The sequence below is a fragment of the Arvicanthis niloticus genome, chromosome X, assembly GCF_011762505.2.
Source record: "Arvicanthis niloticus isolate mArvNil1 chromosome X, mArvNil1.pat.X, whole genome shotgun sequence".
In the NCBI taxonomy this organism is placed as follows: domain Eukaryota; kingdom Metazoa; phylum Chordata; class Mammalia; order Rodentia; family Muridae; genus Arvicanthis; species Arvicanthis niloticus.
Window position 1 is genome coordinate 16569761 of NC_047679.1, and position 19881 is coordinate 16589641.

The following is a 19881-nucleotide window of genomic DNA, read 5'->3' on the forward strand; positions in this document are numbered from 1 at the left end:
TTAAAGTATATTTACAGTAAGAGGAGATCATGGCCTGGAGATGTAGGGTTGAATAAAGAAGATAAGGAAAGGGTTTCACATAGAGAGCAATGACACGTCTGTTATCAACTTTAATATTGAGTAGTGCAACTCATCTGAAATTGAAAAAGGAAGGAAACTTAGAATCCACCCTGAACTATCAGAAAAGGCATTGAAAGAACAAGGAGTAATGAATTAGAGATCTGAAGAATGAGTAGGATTTAGCCAGCCAAGCAGGGGCAGAATGGAGTTCCAGCCAGTAAGAACAGCATGCTTAGAGGTGTGATAGAGTATGCCTTGTTCTGAATACTAAGTAGTTTTGAATGCCTGGAACATAAAAACAGGGTCAGGAGGAAAGCAGGGGAGGTGGAAAGGTCAGCAGGGGCCGGATCATGGAGGGAGGACTTTATGAGTCATACTTAGATTGGCCTAAACATTACATACCTCAAAATTGTAGAGTTAATTACATTCCATTTGGATTATAGTGACTAATAGGTTTAAGCTGCTAGCATGACATCTGGCAGCATCTATCACAGTCTATTGAGGATTGGTGGAGCAGTTGGAAGCTAGCCCTGCTTGGCTGCTAGTGCCTATATGCTGTTAATGTACTTTGAGTTTCTGAAGAGGTAAGGGAAAGGGCAATTGCAAAATAGCAGGAATTCATTGTTTTCTTCATGTTCTTACACCACCAAATCTCTGCCCCTTAGGAGCTTCTAAAGTCTTAAGGCAGAGCTTAAGATGCTAGAAAGAACTGAAGGCCTTGGGTAAAAAAGAACTGACTACAGCCAATCCCTCATATTGATGAATAGCTAACATGTACCAAATGCTTTCTTTATACATACTATAAACTCAATAAGAATAGCCACAGATAAGGAGTCTGCAATATAGAGACTATAATGGAGATTACACTACTTCCAAGTTGAAGAATTGAGATATTAGCTATATTAGCTTATATTACAGTAATGGCATATAAGAAAGAGCTAGGTTCTAGTGTTAGGCTTGGATTCCAGTCTCATGGAATATTTGCTAGCATTAGCTGTGTGGCTTTGGGCAAAGTTTTTTTTTTTTTTTTTTTTTTTAATTTCTTAGCAGTAAGTTTCCTGTGTAAAATAGGGGTATTAATGCCTAGTTATAGGAATTGTTGAGTAGAGAAATAGAGATATATGTATAAAGTATGTAGAAGCTTGATAAATGAGACTGCTAACTGATGGTTTCAGATGAACTTTTTTTTTTAATGTCCTCTAGAAAATTGGGAAGGTGCTGGAGTTTCCAGTGTTTAGACGTGGATACATGGAATTTGGCTTAGAGTCCTCTGTCTTATGCTAGAGTTCCAGCTTCTGGGCACACTTTGGTGTCCATGTGAGTGGATGAGGCCATGTAACTGAGACTCAGCAGTAACCAAAAGGTTCTGAGCACTAAGACTACTCCCCCTTTCTTTCTACAGCTTGGAATTTGAGAATCAGAAGACTCGCTTGGGCATCCAATTGGATTTTGAAAAGAATCAGTTAAAGGAGGACCAGGATAAAGTACACATGTGGGAACAAACAGTAAAAAAGGATGAAAATGAGATAGAAAAGCTTAAGAAGGTAAGAAAGAAAGGTAAAAGACAAGGGGAAGCTGAAATAGATTCTATGCACACCAATATAATACCCATCATTTATACATTTTTTATTTAAGGAAAACCACCAAGACTTTAATAGGGGAGATGTGGTTAAGTGGTGCAAACATTTGAAAAGATTGAAATAGCTCACAAACATAAATAACTTTTCTAGGAATCAAAGAAATGCAGATGAAAGCAGCAATTGAGTATGCTTTATTTTCTGTCACTTAAAGATTTGTAGAATTTTGTTTTTTGAGGGATGGTTGATAAGTTCTAATTAATAGTCTGTGTTGGGTGTATGCATATGAATGCAGGTACCCATGGAGGCCAGAGGCCTCAGATACCCTGGAGCTAGAATTACAAGCCAGTGGAATCTGGGAATCAAACTTGGGTTCTCTCCAAGAGCAGTATGCCCTCTTAACTGCTGAGCCATCTCTCATGCCCTACATTATCTAAAAGGTTTTATTTTACATTGCATATATGTGTCTCTGTGGTTATATGTGCATGTGTGTCAGGGTATACACACATGTGCTGGTGCGCTCAGAAGTCAAAGACTTTGGATCTCATTGGAGCTAGAGTTACAGATAGGTTTTTTTTTTTTTTTTTGAGCCATCTGATGTGTATGCTGAGAATTGAACTTGGGTCTTCTTGAAGAGCAGTATGCCCCCTTAACCAGAGTCATCTTTCTAGCCTCACATTATCCAAAAAATTAAAAACAGAAACAAAATACTTCTTAGTACCTCATATGGTGCAGGAGACCAGTATTCTTATATAACATTTCAACATCCATCAAAAAGCTTCAGAATGTGTTTATGCCCTCTAGCTCAGAAATACCCAGGGAGGTAATCCAGAGTGCTGGCAAAGCCTTGTGCAAACACATTGATGTGTATTACCAACATTGTTTATAGTTCCAAGTTGGAGACTACGCAGTGCCCCTTGGAAAGTAGGAATTTAGAAAATTATGCTGCATTCAGTACTTCCATAATTTAGTGGTCTTTACATTTTTGTAACATACAGATCTCATTTAAAGCAAAAAATATTTTCTAAGATAGCCAGACCTGCTTACTACATTCTGTTATCATTTTAATATAAAAATGAGTGTTTGTGCTGGGTATGTGGAACATGACTTTGATCCTAGGCAGAGAGGCAGGAGGACCTCTGTGAGTTCAAAGCCAGCCTGGTCTACAGAAGGAGTTCCTAGACAGTCAGGGCTATATAGAGAGACCTGTCTCAAAAAAAAAAAAAAAAAAAAAAAAAAAAGAGGAAAAAGTGTGGCTGTAATGCCTAACCAAAGCCAAGACAAACATAATAATGAAATACTAGCAAAATGAATAAAATTGGGACCTTTAAAAAGGGTATTTTGTACTTTTAAAAGATGTTAGAGAAAAACGATGTAGAGAAGGTCAGTAGTTGTTTCAGCTTTAATCTGTTAGAAGCCTGTCCTGAAAACCTTGAGAAACTGAGTTGACTGATTCTTTTTATATTTTTGATTAACATATGTTCTCATCAACCAACTGAGTGAGCCATAGGATATTTTCATTATTTCATGCTTGTAATATTTGATTAAAAAAACAACAGATTAGATCAGTATAGGTTGAATATCTGGCTGGCAACCAGATCTCATCTCTTAATATTCGTTTTTTTTTTTTCTTTAGTTTGTCTACGTTTAAGGATTTATAGCATTTTCCTTATTAAGTCCTACTGTTTCCCACTTAGCCTTTGAGGTCTAATGACCTGAGTTTTTCGTGTTGATATTGCCTACAACCACTCCTCTGTAGTAGCTGTGACTGAACAGTGTTTCATCATCTGTTTGATTCATCTTGAAGCATCACTTTCCCCAGACTTAGCCTGAAACATGCTGGTGGGATTTGAAGGATTTCTGGGAGCTCACAAAGAAGGTGTGGAACAGGAAGCAGCAGTGAAAGAACAGGCTGGCAAGTACTATTAGAGGAACAGCTCCAAGTGTCCTGACCCTAAATTCAGATTAGCCACATAAAATTAGAGCAACAGATGATGTTTTACTGACACACAGCCATTTCATGGTATGACTATGCTTGTGTCTGCTACAATCAGGCTGTTAAGCATGCCTGTGTCACCGTGTTTTATGTGGTGACTTTGCTTATATTCTTTCTCTTGAAATGACTGGAAAACCTTTATTGCCTATAGCATTTCTTCCTGAGGTGGTTTGGTTCTCTTGGTTTGAATATATCCCTTGGCTTTTGTATCTGCCTGTATTATATCCCTTGGCTTTTGTATCTGCCTGTATTTGCTGCTTGCGTATTTTCTTCATTAACCCTTCGTGATCTTGAATAGTGTTACTAGAATCTTACATATACTTGCAGAATAGGTAGTAAATAGTGGGACAGGAGTAAATTTACTTTAGGATGCTCCAAGATAGTATATTTATATGACTTTTTAATTTTATTTTGAATAATTATTGGTTAGAAGAAAGATGTCAGAATAGTACAGCCTTCTTTGATATTCACAGGAGATTGTTTCTAGGAACTGTCCCCCAGCACCAAAATGTCAGTCCCTTGTATAAGATGGACATTCTTTGTCTATAAAATATGCATATCCTCTTTCATACTTTAAATTGCCTCTTTATTATATCTAATGCAATGTAAGTACTTGTTATACTTTATGGTTTAGAAAATGACAAAAATATCTAAATATTCAGTACATTTAGAGAGAGAGAGAGAGAGAGAGAGAGAGAGAGAGAGAGAGAGAGAGACTGACTCACTATATTGTTGCCTTGGATGGTTGGAACTCATGTAAACCAGACTATCCTCAAACTTACAGAAATCTAATTGCCTCTGCCTCCTGAGTGCTGGTACTAAAGATATATACTACCACACCTAGCAGAGTACAGGGTTTTTTTTGCCAAATTCTGATGTTCTTTTGAACCCATGGATACAAAAATCTGTATATACAGAAGTGTTGGGAACCACACTAGCCCCACATTGGGGTGGCCAAAAAATGTCGCGGCCCAAGCAAAATGTTGAGGCCCGGGCCGACCCATGTTTGGGCGGCCACTCCCGTCCGAGGGTCGGGGTTCAGCAAGAGCGAGAGTGAGGACGGACTCGAAGAATGCAGACCAAGACAGAGTGTAATTTAATCCCGTTTATTCTTCAGTCTAAGTCCTAAGTCTTGAGTTCCTAGTGCCTAGTCCCTAGCTCCTAGTCCCTCCAAGTTCCAAGTTACTTCTTCCAAGTTCTCTTCCAAGTGCCTGCTACCTGTCTTCTTTCTGCTGTGTCTGGTTCTCTCTAGAGCCAAGTGTCTTCTACCTAATGTCAAGTAATCTGTTGCTTTCTCTGTCTGCCTCTAGCCTTTTATATGTCTCACTTTTAAGCCACGCCTCTAAGTTACACCTTTAATCATGCCCTTAGGTCTTGTCTCTAACTCTGATCTCTATACTTCTAAGTCATACTCTTAAATTACACACCTTTAATCTCACACACCTTTAATCTCACATACCCAAGGTATCTAAACCAAGATTATCAGAGTGTGCTCAGCTGTTGTAGGCTATTGTAATCCAAGTCTCATGTCAGGGTATATGGCTCAAGATGGCTGCAAAGCTGATAGCCGCTTTCTGCTAAAAGTCGGCCCCCAACACAGAAGGCTGACTGTCAAAGAACTCTAATCCATGAAAAATGATCAGTTATCATTGTGTTGTCATAATTTCTTTTGACATTCTATGTGTTTATTATTTTTATAATTTATTTGAGAATTATATTTAGATGTCTTTTCTTTTTTTGTGACAAGGTTTCATGTAGTCCATGATGGTCTCAAACTCAGTATGTGATCTCCACGTGGTGGGATTGTAGGCATGTAGAATCACTTGGTTTTATGCAGTGCTCGGAATCAAATCAAAGGCTTTGTGCATATGAGACAAGCACTCTTGCCAACTGAGTCACATCACCAGTCTGACAAGTTTCCCTTTATGTGATTTAAAAAAATAATCAAATGGAAGAACAAAACCAATTTTCTTTGAAAAAGTTAAAATGTGGGCTAGGGAGATGGCTCGGCAGTTCATAACGTGTCCTGCTCTCCCAGTTGACCCAGGTTTAATTTTCAGCAACCACATCAGGTAGCTCACATCTGTCTAAATCCATCTCTAGGGAGCTCTGACACCCTCTTCTGCCCTCTGAGGGTATCCACACACATGTAACATGCAATCACACAAACAAGTAACATTTTATAAAAACAACTTTAAATTCAAACATTATAAGTATGGCTGTAATTCTTGTTTTCTTGACCACTCTCAATCTTAGTCCTCTTGTTTTTTTCTAGTGATAATCCCAGATTAATGTCTATTCACAAAATATACTGTATTGCTTATATAAGTTTAAATACAAAAATGTTACAGACTAACGAGATGATCATATGGTAAAGACCTTGCTACACAAGCATGAGTCCAGACCCCCAGTACTTGCATAAAAAGCTGAGTATGATGATATACCCTTGTAATCTCAGAGCTTGGGAGGCAGAAACAGGAGGATCCCTGGACTTGTTAGATGAATTGGTGAGTACCAGCTTCAGTGAGAGACGGCGCCTTAAAAAATAGGGTAGAAAGGCTTGAGAGATGGCCTGGTGGTTAAGAGTGCATACTGCTTTTAAAGGTCTCGAATTTGGGTCCCGGCACCCAGGTAACGTGGCTTTAGCTTCCTGTAACTGCAGCTTCAAGATGTTTAATGCCTCTGGCCTCCTTGAGTACCTGCATTCACATGTACACAGTCAGACACATACTCATAATTAAAAATAAATCTGAAAAAATAGATTGTGGAAGACACGATATGTATTTATTTATAGTATATACATGCATATGATTGAGTGTGTATACACAGAGAGATGCATACCACATACACAAAAGGAGAATAAATACAAGTGTTATACTCTATATGACAAAAGTTTTGATTTGGAAAAGTGCTTAAAACTAAAACATTGTTAGATACAAAATTTAAAATCTAGTTTCAATCCTAAATGTTGAAGTGTAAATGGAAGTGATGCAAGGAGTAGATATGCTAGAATGTTAGTTGTTCTTTTCTGACTGGTGGGATTGCAAGTGAACCCTCATACCTTCTCCCTTATCTTTCCATAGTTGAACTCTTCTATAACAGACAATTTATATAATCATAGTTGGGGAAAGCAACCAGATGATTTAGGAAAGGATAAAAGAAGTCTGAGGGGTTGCATGAAAGCAGAAATCATTGACACATGCTCCAACAAACTGCCTGTTGGGAAGGGTAGTGCAAAAGGAGAAAATTCCAAGGGGAATCTTCATTCTTGCCCTATTCCCCTCCTGGGATCAGGAGGAGCAAAGACACATGAAGATAATAGATGAAACCATGGCCCAGCTCCAAGACCTTAAAAATCAGCACCTGGCCAAAAAGTCAGAAGTGAACGACAAGAATCATGAGATGGAAGAGATTCGCAAGAAGCTTGGGGGCGCCAACAAGTGAGTGGATTTCTGCTTAGGATGGGTGGAAGTAGGTAAAGCAGGCAGCCTTCCAGATTTGGGTCTTACCTAAGCTACTTGGACCTTTTTAGGGAAATGACTCATTTACAGAAGGAAGTGACGGCCATTGAGACCAAGCTTGAACAGAAGCGCAGTGACCGCCACAACCTGCTACAGGCCTGTAAGATGCAGGACATCAAATTGCCGCTGTCAAAGGGCACCATGGATGATATTAGTCAGGAAGAAGTGAGTATTATGGTGGGTGGTAGGAGTGATCTATGGGTATCTAACTAGTAATGGGAGATTACAGATGGCCAGGAAGGGCAGGCAACAGAACCACAGACAGAGATTTGTGAGGGGCATAAAGGTGGATGCAGAAGAGATGTGGCAAGGTGGGGGTAGTGAAGTCAGGCTTTGGTATGAGAGGGACATTGACTTGAAAGGAGAGCTGCAAGCTAGTGGTTGGTCAGAAAGACAATGAATGGTTCATTAATCTTAAGGATTTGAGTTTTTAGCTGTAGCAGATACTGGACATGGGTAGGAGTGAGAATTGAGAGACATTAATTAGTCAAGAGCGGGGGAAGATGGGAAACTGGAGGACCTGAGGAGACTGGTAGTTGCAGTGAGGGAGGTTGGCCAGAAGAGGGTTGGGTAGGGGACTCAACAATGTAGAAGTAAGGAAGTTTAGGTGGAGGGAAAGGAGCAACATCCAAGGAACTAAGGCACTCTTATCAATCGGAAGTGAAAGATGGTAGTGAGGGGTGGAGAGTTGTAGCTGAGGAACTCTTTCTGGGTAGCCTTTCAGTTTAATTCAGGAAAATATTTTGAACACTAGTATTCCATATACTGGTAGGTCAGGGCTTAACCATTATGAATCTTAACCTCAGCTGTGCTAGCTAAGCATTGGCTTCACGTTAGAAATGAAGATACTTAGTGAAAGGTAGAGCCCAGTTTTCAATTTGGACCTTCCTGTTGGCTTCTGCCTCGGTGCCATCTAGCAAGGGGCTTTCTCAAAGACAACAAAAGCTTCAAAGGAGTCCCTACTAGAGGGGTACAAATGAGTAGTCTGCTCCATCTGCCTTTTCTAACACTGCAGGGTAGTTCCCAGGGAGAAGAGTCAGTGAGTGGTTCCCAGAGAACATCCAGTATCTATGCTCGAGAGGCCCTCATTGAAATCGACTATGGTGACCTGTGTGAAGATCTGAAGGTAAGAACTGTGGGTGGGAAGCATCAGCATCTTCTTAGTTGACCCAAGAAAAGTTAAGTCCAGGTGCACACAGAAAGGAAAAAATACAAACTCCTGTGCAGTAAACAGATAGGCCTTAGGTACTTATCAGGGTTCTGTCGCAGGTCCTGTCCTCCTCCCTTGACATTCTGATTATCTCCTTCACCATCCTCATCTTAGCTGCCATCTTTACAATTGGGCCCACAGGTTACCTCAAACTCTAGCTCTCCTTCCCCTCCAGTGCTTCTCACATGTTCAAAAACCAAAATTGAAACTTTGTTCTTGACTCTTTCCTCCCCTCTTACTCTGTATAATTACTAATTACCAAGTTGTATCAATTCTGCCTCCTAGGTATGTTAGGCATTCTCTCTTGCTTGTTTGCTTGCTTACTGTTGCTACATCATGTCTCTAGTGCAGGCTTTCACTACACACAAGTTCCTATAGGAACGAATTTCCAAAATATTTTCCACTTTGTAGTCTATTCTTTATCACTATGCCCAGGGAGATCTGATTATTTTTAACTTATAAGTAATTTCAGATATACATAGAAGCAAGGAAAATAATATAATGATTGTTAGGGACTCAACCACCCATCTTCAGCAGTTAATAACATATGGTCAATCTTGTTTTTTATAATTCCCACTATGGGACTATCGTAAAGCAAATTTGATGCATTGTTCTGTTTATAATTGCCTCAGTATATATCTACAGAATATGGGGGCTCTTAAAATATCATATACAATAAAAAAGCATTACTTTGTTCTATCTAATATGCAGTAAATGTTTTTGCATTGTCTATATCAAAGTCAGGATTCAAGTGTGTTTTTGTTTGCTTTTCTATTGCTGTGATAAAACACTGACCAAAAACATCTTGGGAAGGAAAGGGTTTGTTTGGCTATGTCCTAGTACCAGTCCATCATTGAGAGAAGCCCAGGAAGGAACTCAGAGAAGAGCAGGAACCTGGAGAAAGGACTGATGCAGAGCCATGGAGGACTGCTGTTTACTGGCTTGTTCTCATAGTTTGCTTAGCCTGCTTTCTTAATAGAACCCAGCACCACCTGCCCAGGGGTGACAGACACTGCTTGAAGTGTGCTGGACCCTCCCACATCAGATACCTACAAGCAATCTAATGGAGAAATTTTCTCAATTGAGGTTCTTCTTCCAAGATAACTCTAGCTTGTCAAGTTGATAAAAGACTAACCAGGACAAAATATGGTCCCAATGTGAAAATTGGTCTCTGCTAATCTATAACTTTTCTTCTCTCTCTGTTTCTTTTTTGTTTTCTTTTTATTTGTGGAAGAAACCATAGCATTGGTCCTATAGGATTTTCTGTATTCTACATTTGGCTAATTATATCTCCATGATATTACTTAATTATGTCCCTCATTCCCCGTATTTCCTATATAGAAAGTTTGGTTGAATTTGAGTTCTTGGTTTGGACAGTGAGAGTGTAGCAGTGTGGTATCTCATCATGTTAGTAGATATTTGCTGTCATGATGCAGTTCTTTGCACATGCTCACTGCTCTCAGACTAATTCTAGGAACCCTTCCTCTAGACTCAAGTCCTTTATATAAAAAATTCTCTAGCATTCTTATGTAACTTAAAAAGAATTTTCCTTATACTCTATTTATCATTCATTTAGTTATTCATTGAGACAGGATCTCATTGTGTAGCCCTGGCTGCCTGGAAACTATGTAGACCAGGCTGGCCTCAAACTCACAGAGATCCACCTGTCTCTGCCTTCCAAGTGCTAGCATTAAAGGCATGAGCCACACACTTGGCTTCCTAATACTTTAAATCATCTCTAGCTTAGTTATAATGCTTAATGAAATGTAAATAGTTACTATACTATTTAGGGAATAATAACAAGAAAAAACTACACATTCAGTAACAGGAATAACCTTTTTAGATTGTATTTATTTTATGTCCTTGTATGTGTGTATACCATGTGCATGTGTACTAACTGTGGAGGTCAGAAGAGGTCATTGGATCCTGTCAGACTAGAGTTACCAACAGTTGTAAGACGCCATGTGGGTGCTGTGAACAGAACCCAGATCCTCTGCAAGAGCAACAAATGCTTTTAACTGGTGAGCCATCTCTACAGCCTCTACTAATAGTAGTTTTAAAAAGAGATTTTCAGTTCACTTTGGGAAACCAAAGACTGGGATTGTATGAGAAACACTGGTGCCAGGGCAACGAATAAAATAAAGCACAGATGCAACTGCCCAAGTCTATTCTGTGGGAACCTTTCTTTCTTTTTATTTATTTCATTTTATTTGAGTCGGCCTCATCTTTTGCTCAGGCTGGCCTCAAAGTCTTGGCCTCAGTCAGTTTTCCTATCTCAGTCCCCTGAGCAGCTGGATGGAGGAGTTTCAAAGGGCAAAAAGGGCTAGGGATATTATTCAGTGATAGGGTGCTCACCAGTCATATAATGCCCTTGGTTCTGTCCCTAGCACAGCAAAGAAAACACCACTCGGTACAGACCAAGAAACCAGTCAGCCCCCAATGTGTGTGTAAACCCACTGCAGAGAAATGGGATGGAGAAAACACTTAGAGGGTGAAACTCAGAGAACTACCCAGTACTTGCACCTTATTTGAATTCAGCTTTGTAAAATCTTTAAGAAATAATTTATCGAACAAGAATTCAATATTGAGTTTTGCTATTGGAATTAATGTTAATATTTTTAGTTGTGGTAATGGTGTGTGGTTTTATTTTCCAAAAATCCTTATTGTTTACAGCAGTGGTTCTCAATGGGCATTTTGTTTCCCAGGGGCAGTATACTTTCAGGACATCTGTAGGGTCTTTTTATGAGATCCACACCTATCATTTCATTGGTCCCCATTGTAAAATGGCCATCTTATTCTTTAATTTCTTTTTTTATTAGCCAAAATAGAGAGGTTTCACCTTGTTACTTGGTAACCCTAAGGTTGGTCCAGTTACATAGGAAAGGCAGCTTAATTCTTCTTTTGTCATCAGTTCTGCACAGTTTTGGGTTGCTTCCTTGGTGTTTGCAGCACTCATCTGTCCAGTTGTTTTCTGTTGTCGTGAGTTTATGAGTAAGTACATTTGCTGTGTTCAGTCTGTTGTGGTTATTCTTGGTGCTCTGTCTTTAGCCAGGGGAAGTGCATTCAGGTTGGCTACTTCATCACCTTGATAAAACCCTTTGTAGTCTTTGTTCATCTCCCCTTAATTCCTGATATGTCTAAGCTCATCCTCTGGATTTCTCACCCCAGACGAGGAATGAGCCATTTCCCTAAGAAGCTCTTGACTCTTTTGTTCACTGGAAAACACTCCTTTTTAATGACTACCATCTGGACACTGGAGTGCTCAAGATAGCTGACTGGTTACTGTTTCTAGAACTACTCAGTAGATTTGGGCCACCTAGTGCATTTTTTTTTATTTTGAGGAAAAATTATTACAGAGTTCATATTGATATGTCTAATTAAAATTGAAATGTTCAGTTTAACATCATCGTGTTTATGTTTGAGACTCTTATTTTTACCAAAAATCTTGTTTCTTGACTAGTTTTTTTTAAATTAGGTTTATGTGTGTATTTGATGTGTGTGTGTGTGTGTGTGTGTGTGTGTGTGTGTGTATACCATAGCATGAGTGTGCAAGTCATATGTGGAGCCAATTCTCTCCTACTGAGTGAACCTGAGAATCAAACTTAGGTTGTCAGTCTGAGCCAACTTGCTAACCCAATCTTACCATCTTTGCTTTCTCTCATCTCTCTTCTCTCCCTCTCTTTCTCTATTACATGTACAGTTCCTTTTCTTCTTCTTCTTCTTTTTTTGTTTTGTTTCCTGAGCCTTGTGAAAAAAAATACAGACAGTAAGGTAGTTCATCTCTAGAGCCAGGTGTCGGGGCACACACCTGTAGTTATAGCACTTGGGATGCAGACACAGTACATTTATGTTGTATTTCATCATGAGGTTCATCCTCTCAGGATCTGTCCATTATTAACTAATGACGCTGAGTTTAATCCCATACACAAAAGTGTCAATTGCCAGGCTCCTCATTGCTAAGCATACACTTTTGTTTTTTTCATTAATTAGCAAGGAATTTTCAGAGTGGTGCTTTGTCATCTTGTGAACATCTTGTTCCCCAATAATTTTTTTTTAACCTAACCTTTCTCATATGTCTGTTTAGTTTTGTTTTATAATCACGCAGCTTCATAAGGTTCTAAAATCAAAAGTATAAAACAGGGTACATGAAGAGAGTTTTAGCTTCTATTTCTGTTCCTTTTTCTTCTTCAGTAGGTCATTCTTTAATTAGTTTTTACATTGCCCTTTCATTGTGGTTTTAAAATACAAATATGTTTGCGTGCAATTATTCACATTCTCCTTTTAGATAATAGTAAACTATTCTTTTCATTTTCATTTGAAAGCCTATTATAAATATGTAACTTTTCAGTGTACTTTTTTCCATTATAGCATTTCTCTAACAACATTTGGGGTGTCTTTTTCTCCTGGTTCTCTCCTTCTCCTTCCTCCCTTATGCCTGCTCACTCTCCCCTGGATATCACGTTACACTTCCACCCGGGCACAAGCTTCTTTTTGTGGTCTCCTATCTAGTTTTAGTCTATACCACTCTCCCAAACCCTTATTTACATACGTACAAACACTAAAAATGAGAGAAAACATGGAATCTTCGTCTTTCTGAGACTGGGCCACCTCGATATACTTTTCACTTCCATCTATTTTCCTGAAAATTTCCCAATTTCATTTTTTTAACAGCTGAGTAAAACTCTATTATTGATGCATTCACCATTTTCATCATCTATTCTTCTGTTTAAGGACATCTAGTCTGGTCCCATTCCCCTGCAGTTATGAATAGTGCAGCAGTAAGCATGGATGTGTCAGGATGGAGAGTCCTTTGAGTATATGCCCAAGAGCTTGAGTCTTGTTAGCTCCATATTTATGTTTTTGTTTATTTTGAAGGGGTGATGGTTTGAGATAGAGTCTCTGTGTAGCCCTGGCTTTCCTGGAGCTCCTTATGTAGACCAAGCTGGCCTCAAATTCACGGAGATCTTCTCCCTTCTGCCTCCCAAGTACTGAAATTAAAGGTGTACCTCACCATGCCCAAATATCTTTCCTTTTTTTAGGGGCCATACTGATTTCCTTAATGGCAATATTTACTTTCCTAGTAGCAGTGGATAAAGTCTGCTTTTTTTCCCACTGCCTCACCAGCATTTTGTTATTTATTTTCTTGATCATAATCATTCTGACTGAAGGTGAGGCGAGATGGAATCTCAAAGTGCTTTTAATTTACATTTCCTTTGGGCTAACAGTAGTAAACATATATGTGTGTGTGTGTGTGTGTTTACATTTATTTATTTATTTATTTATTTAGTGCGCATGCACTGGCACATGTGGAGGTCAGAAGACAACCTCCTAGAGTTCTCTCCAGTTACCTTGTAAGTTCTGGACTTTGAACTCCAGTTTGGTGACAAGTGCCCCTATCCACTGAGCAATCTTGCTGGGCCTTTTGAGATATTTACTGGCCATTTGTGCTTCTTCTTTTGAGAATTATCTGTTTATTACATTAACTCTTTTAGTGATTAGTAATAGTGGTAATTAGTGGTAGTTTTGTGGCTCAGGTATTTTACTTTTTGTAATTATATATTCTAGATATCAATCCCCTGTCTGGGGCTTAACTGGCAAAGATTTTCTTCCATTCTGTAGACTTTTTCTTCTGATGTTGGTTTCTCTGTCTGGGCAGAAGGTCTTTTAGTTTCATGTCCCATTTGTTGATTCTTGGGACTATTTTTTGTTATTTTACTACTGTACAGAAAGTTATATCTGTAACTTCAAGTGTGTTCTTTATATCTTTCTGCATCATCTTCAGAGTTTGGTGTTTTCGTCTCATTTGAAATGATTTTGTTTAGGGTAAGAGATATGTTTTTTTTCAGTATAGATTCTTGATGCTTTTTGTCAAAATTAGGTAGCTATAGCTGTGAGTTTATTTCTGGATTTCCTGCTGTCTTGGCTCTTTTGGGCTACATGTTTGTTTTGTGCCACCATTAGTTTGTTTTTATTGCTCAGTGATATAATTTTTTTCTTAATTCTTTGAAAACTATATGTAGTGTAGTTTGGTCATGTTCACCCCTCTCCTTAGTCTTCTCAGGTCCCACCAAACTTGGTGTCATCTTCTTCCTCCTCCTTTTCTATAACCCCAGCAAGTAAAGTCAGTGCTGCCTAGATATGCTTGGATTTGTGGCCTTTTACTACAGCATGATCAAGCCTACTAGGGCCACACCCTTAGAGAAAACTTACTACTCTTCATCTTCCAGCAGCTCTCAACTACTCCTTAACTAGGGGTAAAATACAACTGTAAGTCATATATCGTAATACCTCCAGCAATGTTCCTTCTACTAAGGATTGCTTAGGCTGTATGTTATCTTTTGTGTTTTTATATTAATTTTTAGATTTTTTCTAGTCCTGTGAAGAATGCCATTGGAATTTTGATGGGAATTGCATTGAATTACTTTTGGTAATAAAAGCCATTTTTGCACATAAATTCTGCTTGTCAGATGCTTGGAAGGTCTCTCTGTTGTTTGGTACCTTCTTTAATTTAAGTGCCTTAATGTTTTCGTTGTATAGGTCTTTACATCCTTACTCCAGGGTGCTTTATTTTGGGGGCAGCTATTGTGCATGAGATGTTTTTTCTAATTTCTGTCTCAGAAAGCTTGTTGTTGGTATGTATATATGAATGTTGTTTTGTATCTTGCAATATTACTAAAAGTGTTTATTGAATGTAAGAGTTTTCTGGTAGAATAGATGCAGTCAAGTACAGAATCATGTTTTCTGCAAATATGAGTAATTTCACTTCTTTGTTTGCTTTCTTTTATCCTTTTTATAGCTTTCTCTCACCTTACTGTTCTAGCAAGACTTTGAGCACAATATTGGATAAGAATGTAGAGAGCTGACTTCCAGGCCTCACTGCAAAATTTAGAGGAAATATTTTTAGGTTTTCATTATTTATTATAATGTGACCATAGGTTTGTCATGTATAATATTTATTGTTTTGAGATATGTTCCATTTATTTCTTCTCCAGGACTTTTATCTTGAGGGCATGTTGAACTGTGGTCAATACCTTTTCTGTATCTATATAGTATATAAAGATGGCCATATATTTCTGTCCTTAAGATTATTTATATGGATGGCTAGAAGGATGGTTCAGCAATGCTTACTATTCTTGCAGAGGACCAAAGTGTGGTTTCCAGCACCTATGTAGGGTGGCTCACCAGCCTATAATTTCAGCTGCAGGGAGATCTGACCCTTTTGGCTTTCCTGGGTTCCTGCATTCATGTACACATGCATACAAGGCACACATGGTGGCTCTGGTTCTTCTGTATAAGAGCAAGCCAGTCAATTTTCTAGCATGGTCAAAAGCATGTACTGCTCATGCCGAGGACCTGAGGTTTGACTCCTGGCACCCATTTTAGGCAGCTTGTAACTACCTATAATACCAGCTCCAGGGGATCTGACATCTTTGTCCTCCACTGGGCACCAGTATTCATGTGTACAAACTCATACACAGGTATATACACATAATTTTTAAAAAGGCAAAACAAAGAATCCATCATGAAAGAGGAATGCTCACTCAGGAGCCCTCACACCTACCTGAAGAGCTGATACGGTTGATAAATTCTGAGAAAGTTTGCTTTAAACATAAATTTGAAAGGTAGACCGTTACTCACACTCATTAGTGTATGAGAGTTGTGTGGATAGGAAAAAGTTGGGGAATGGGAAAGAATATGAGTAAAATATATTCTATGAAAGAATTTAAATGAACTTATAAAAGAGGACAGGAAGTTGAGGGTTGAAGGAATGGAAGTAGATCTAGGACAGGGGCTCTCAACCTTCCTAATGCTACAACCCTTTAATTGACCCCCGACTATAAAATTATTTTTGTTGCTATTTAGTAACTGTAGTTTTGCTACTGCTATGAAATTGTAATATACATATGTGTGTTTTTCAATGGTCTTAAGTGACCCCCTGTGAAAGTGTTGTTCAACTCCCAAAGAGGATGTGACCCACAGGTTCAGATCTAGGAGGAATTAGAAGGAGTGGGATGAATATGATCAAGATACATGATATGCATGTATGAAATTCTCAAAGAATTAATAAAATATCTAAAATTAAGTCAAAAATATTACTTTAGTAAATTACATTTATTGGTTTGTGTATGTTTTAGTTAATTAATGTGTTTTATTAATTAAATGTTATCTGACAATTTCATAATGTATCACTCACACCCTCTCCCATCTCTACTGCCTCTGTTCTACCCACCCCGCTTCAGGATAAATCTCTTTCTTGTGTTCATTGTCTACTTGTTTTGTGACTTGGTGTGTTTAACCAGGGTTGTCCAAATGAGTGCAGATTTGGGGCCACCTGTTGGAGCTTGGTGGTCTCAGCCCTGGGTACATACTTGAGAAGGTGATTTTGCCTTTGTCAGAAATTCAGTAAGCAGTAAGTAGGATGACCCCATGAGCACCAACCACCTTTTTCTTCCATTATTTATTGATAGGGACTGTCTGGTGTGGCTCTGCATTCATGATTACATATGTTAAACTAGCCTTGCATCCTCAGGATGAAATCTACTTGATCATGATATGTGATCATGATGTGTTCTTGAATTCAGTTTGTATTTTCCTGAAATTTTCTGTTTCTGTGTTCACTAGAGACACTGGGTCTATAGGGTTTTTGTTTTTTTGTTGTTGTTGGGTTTTTTTTTTTTTTTTTTTTTTTTTTGTCATTATATCTTTACCTGATTTGGACATTAGGGTAATGCTGGCTTCAAAGAGTGAAATTGGTTATGTTCTTTTTGTTTTTTATTTCATGGAACAGTTTAACAAATACTGATATTAGATTTTCCTTTAAAGTTTGTCAGACATGGTGGTGCTTTAATCTCAGCATTTGGGAGGCAGAGGCAGTGGATCTTTGTGAGTTCAAGGGCAGCCAGGGCTGTTAGACAGATATCTTGTCTCAGGATGAATGGATGGATGGGTAGATGGATGGATGGGTGGGTGGATGGATGGATGGATGGATGGACAAAGTTTGATAGAACTCAGAGTTGAGTTCATCTGGTCCTGGGCTTTTCTCTGTGGACTTTTAGTTATTGTGTTAGTCTCACTGTTCATTATGGATCATATGCATTTAGAACTGAACCATTTCACTTAGATTTTATACAGTATTAGAATAAAAGTTTTGGAGTTAGAGACATGGCTCAGAAGTTAAGAGCACTTACTGTACTTGCAGTAGACCCGGGTTCAGTGGATAACACTCACATGATAGCTCACAGCTATCTGTAATTTTTGGTTCTAACGCAGTTACTGCTGTCTTCTAGCCTCCAGGGATACCAGGGATCTTTTCTGTTTCCAGAAGGGTTTTCTAAAATGTAAATATATCCATGTCCTTCTTACTCTTTAAATCACATTGGTCTCCATTGAGATAAAAATCTGTTTGTAAGGCCTTTTATAATCTGTCCTTTGCTTGTCTATCTAATCTCTTCCCTTTGTGCTTCCCCAGCATGTTTCTGTGAATTCATGATCATGTATGCACATAAATTGTTAGTAGTGCCATACTGATTTTTTAAAAAAATATATTTTTTGACTTCTAAAGTTGATTGTTCCTGAATTACTTGTAACCCAGTGACTAACTTATGAGGAACCTCCACCCCAGCTTTTGCCTGTGATGTTATTGGTCATGCATAAAACTACATCTACTCCTTCCTCTTCTACTGCTCGTCCTATAGGCTCTAACTTCCACACACACCCAGATTTCCCTCACCACAGAGTCTGAGTCAGGTTCCCTTCTCGTGTGCTGATTCAACACTGCTTGTCACTGTCTTCACATTCATCTTGCACTATTCTGATTATGTACTTAACTGTGTTTCTATGTTAGCTCCCTCAATTCTGTGAATACAGGAACCGCTCTTGGTGTATTCAGTGAAGTAGTCTTTAAGAGTGGCAGTGAGGCATAAGTTCAAACATGCATTTGCAGTATCTATAAGGGGCCACAAACCAAAACTCAGTGCAATTTGCTCAAGTGCAATGATTTAAGAGAAAAGCATGTGTTGCCTTAGTTATCGTGGATCTGTAAGTGGAGGCCAGAGCAATCTGTGTGGGCCTTTAGGTCACCATGGGATGGTACTGGCTCATGGCTTGGGTTAAAAGCCAGAGAGGGCCACTAGCAGCTGTTCCTCGAGAGACAAATAGGTTGGCAGGATCTGGAGAAAGAACTATAGGTGGCAAAGCCACATTCACCTAGAATTTCCAATGACAGTTGGAACAGTCAAATCAAGCTAGATTTTGTGAAAGACGCCAAGCTGGAGAAGAACTTGCCTTCTGCATAGGAGCAGATCCCCAAGCACCATTCATGTCTCAGGTGGTCTGGACTCGGGGTCAGGTGCTCCTTACTATTGCTGGGTATGGGATTACAGGATGCACAGGCGGAGGAAGAAATCAAGCAAGAGATGAACACACTCCAGCAAAAGCTGAATGAGCAGCAGAGTGTGCTTCAACGGATTGCTGCCCCTAACATGAAGGCCATGGAAAAGCTGGAAAGTGTCCGAGACAAGTTCCAGGAGACCTCAGATGGTAAGCCTGGCATTTCTTTCTGAGCCTCAGATGAGAACAGAAGACTGAAGGTATGATAAGGGTATGCTGCTATATCATACCAGCTCCTGTTTTTACATAATTGTATACTTTAAAGTGTTAGATGCCCTTAACAGTGGAGGTTATCTGCTTGCTTGCTACGGAGCAAATGATGGTGTCAATAAAGCTGGTAGCTGGTAGAGCCCATGGAGGAATGTATGCTTGTGTGCCTAGACTACATGGTAGCCAACTCACTGAATCCTTGTGAGGCCCTCTTCAGGCATTTCTCTCCCTTTATAGGTTATCACTAGAATTTTCATTTACAGGATTTACAGGTCATTCTTGGCAGGTGTGGTTCTCAACCCTGGCAGAACCCAGGGCACTGAGAGATCATCATCTGCTCCTTTTTCTGGCAGAGTTTGAAGCAGCACGAAAGCGAGCAAAGAAGGCCAAGCAGGCATTTGAACAGATAAAGAAGGAGCGCTTTGACCGATTCAATGCTTGTTTTGAATCTGTGGCTACCAACATTGATGAGATCTATAAGGCTCTGTCCCGTAACAGCAGTGCCCAGGTAGACTGAAACCCCTTATGCAACCAGCTCCTACCATTCTCAGTTGCTGTTCCCTCTTCCCATCACCATGCTCATTGATGCTTGCAGGTCCTCACCCCACTGTCTCTTCCCCTAGGCCTTCTTGGGCCCTGAGAATCCTGAAGAGCCCTATTTGGATGGCATCAACTATAACTGTGTAGCTCCTGGCAAACGTTTCCGGCCTATGGACAATCTGTCAGGCGGGGAGAAGACAGTTGCAGCTCTAGCCTTGCTTTTTGCCATCCACAGGTAAGGCTTTGCCTCATAAGGTGGAGAGACAGAGCTAAGGCAACCAGAGGCTCTGGGGCCTAGTGATATGCAGAGATCTGCATAGGTGAAGGTGTTTTAGCGTCTATCATACCCTTTTCCCTATCTACTATAGCGCATCACTA

The 19881-nt window shown here is 39.3% G+C and overlaps 1 protein-coding gene across 1 annotated transcript in view; it reads left to right on the plus strand.

Moving 5' to 3' along the window:
• The window catches only part of Smc1a (structural maintenance of chromosomes 1A), a 45082-nt gene that overhangs the window by 23171 nt on the left and 2030 nt on the right, over window positions 1-19881 (plus strand). Inside the window, exons 16-22 of the mRNA XM_034485095.2 lie at window positions 1463-1604; window positions 6928-7073; window positions 7166-7319; window positions 8170-8280; window positions 18747-18903; window positions 19317-19471; window positions 19587-19738. Of these exons, the coding sequence (XP_034340986.1) occupies window positions 1463-1604; window positions 6928-7073; window positions 7166-7319; window positions 8170-8280; window positions 18747-18903; window positions 19317-19471; window positions 19587-19738 (1017 nt within the window). The remainder of the gene's footprint in view (window positions 1-1462; window positions 1605-6927; window positions 7074-7165; window positions 7320-8169; window positions 8281-18746; window positions 18904-19316; window positions 19472-19586; window positions 19739-19881) is intronic.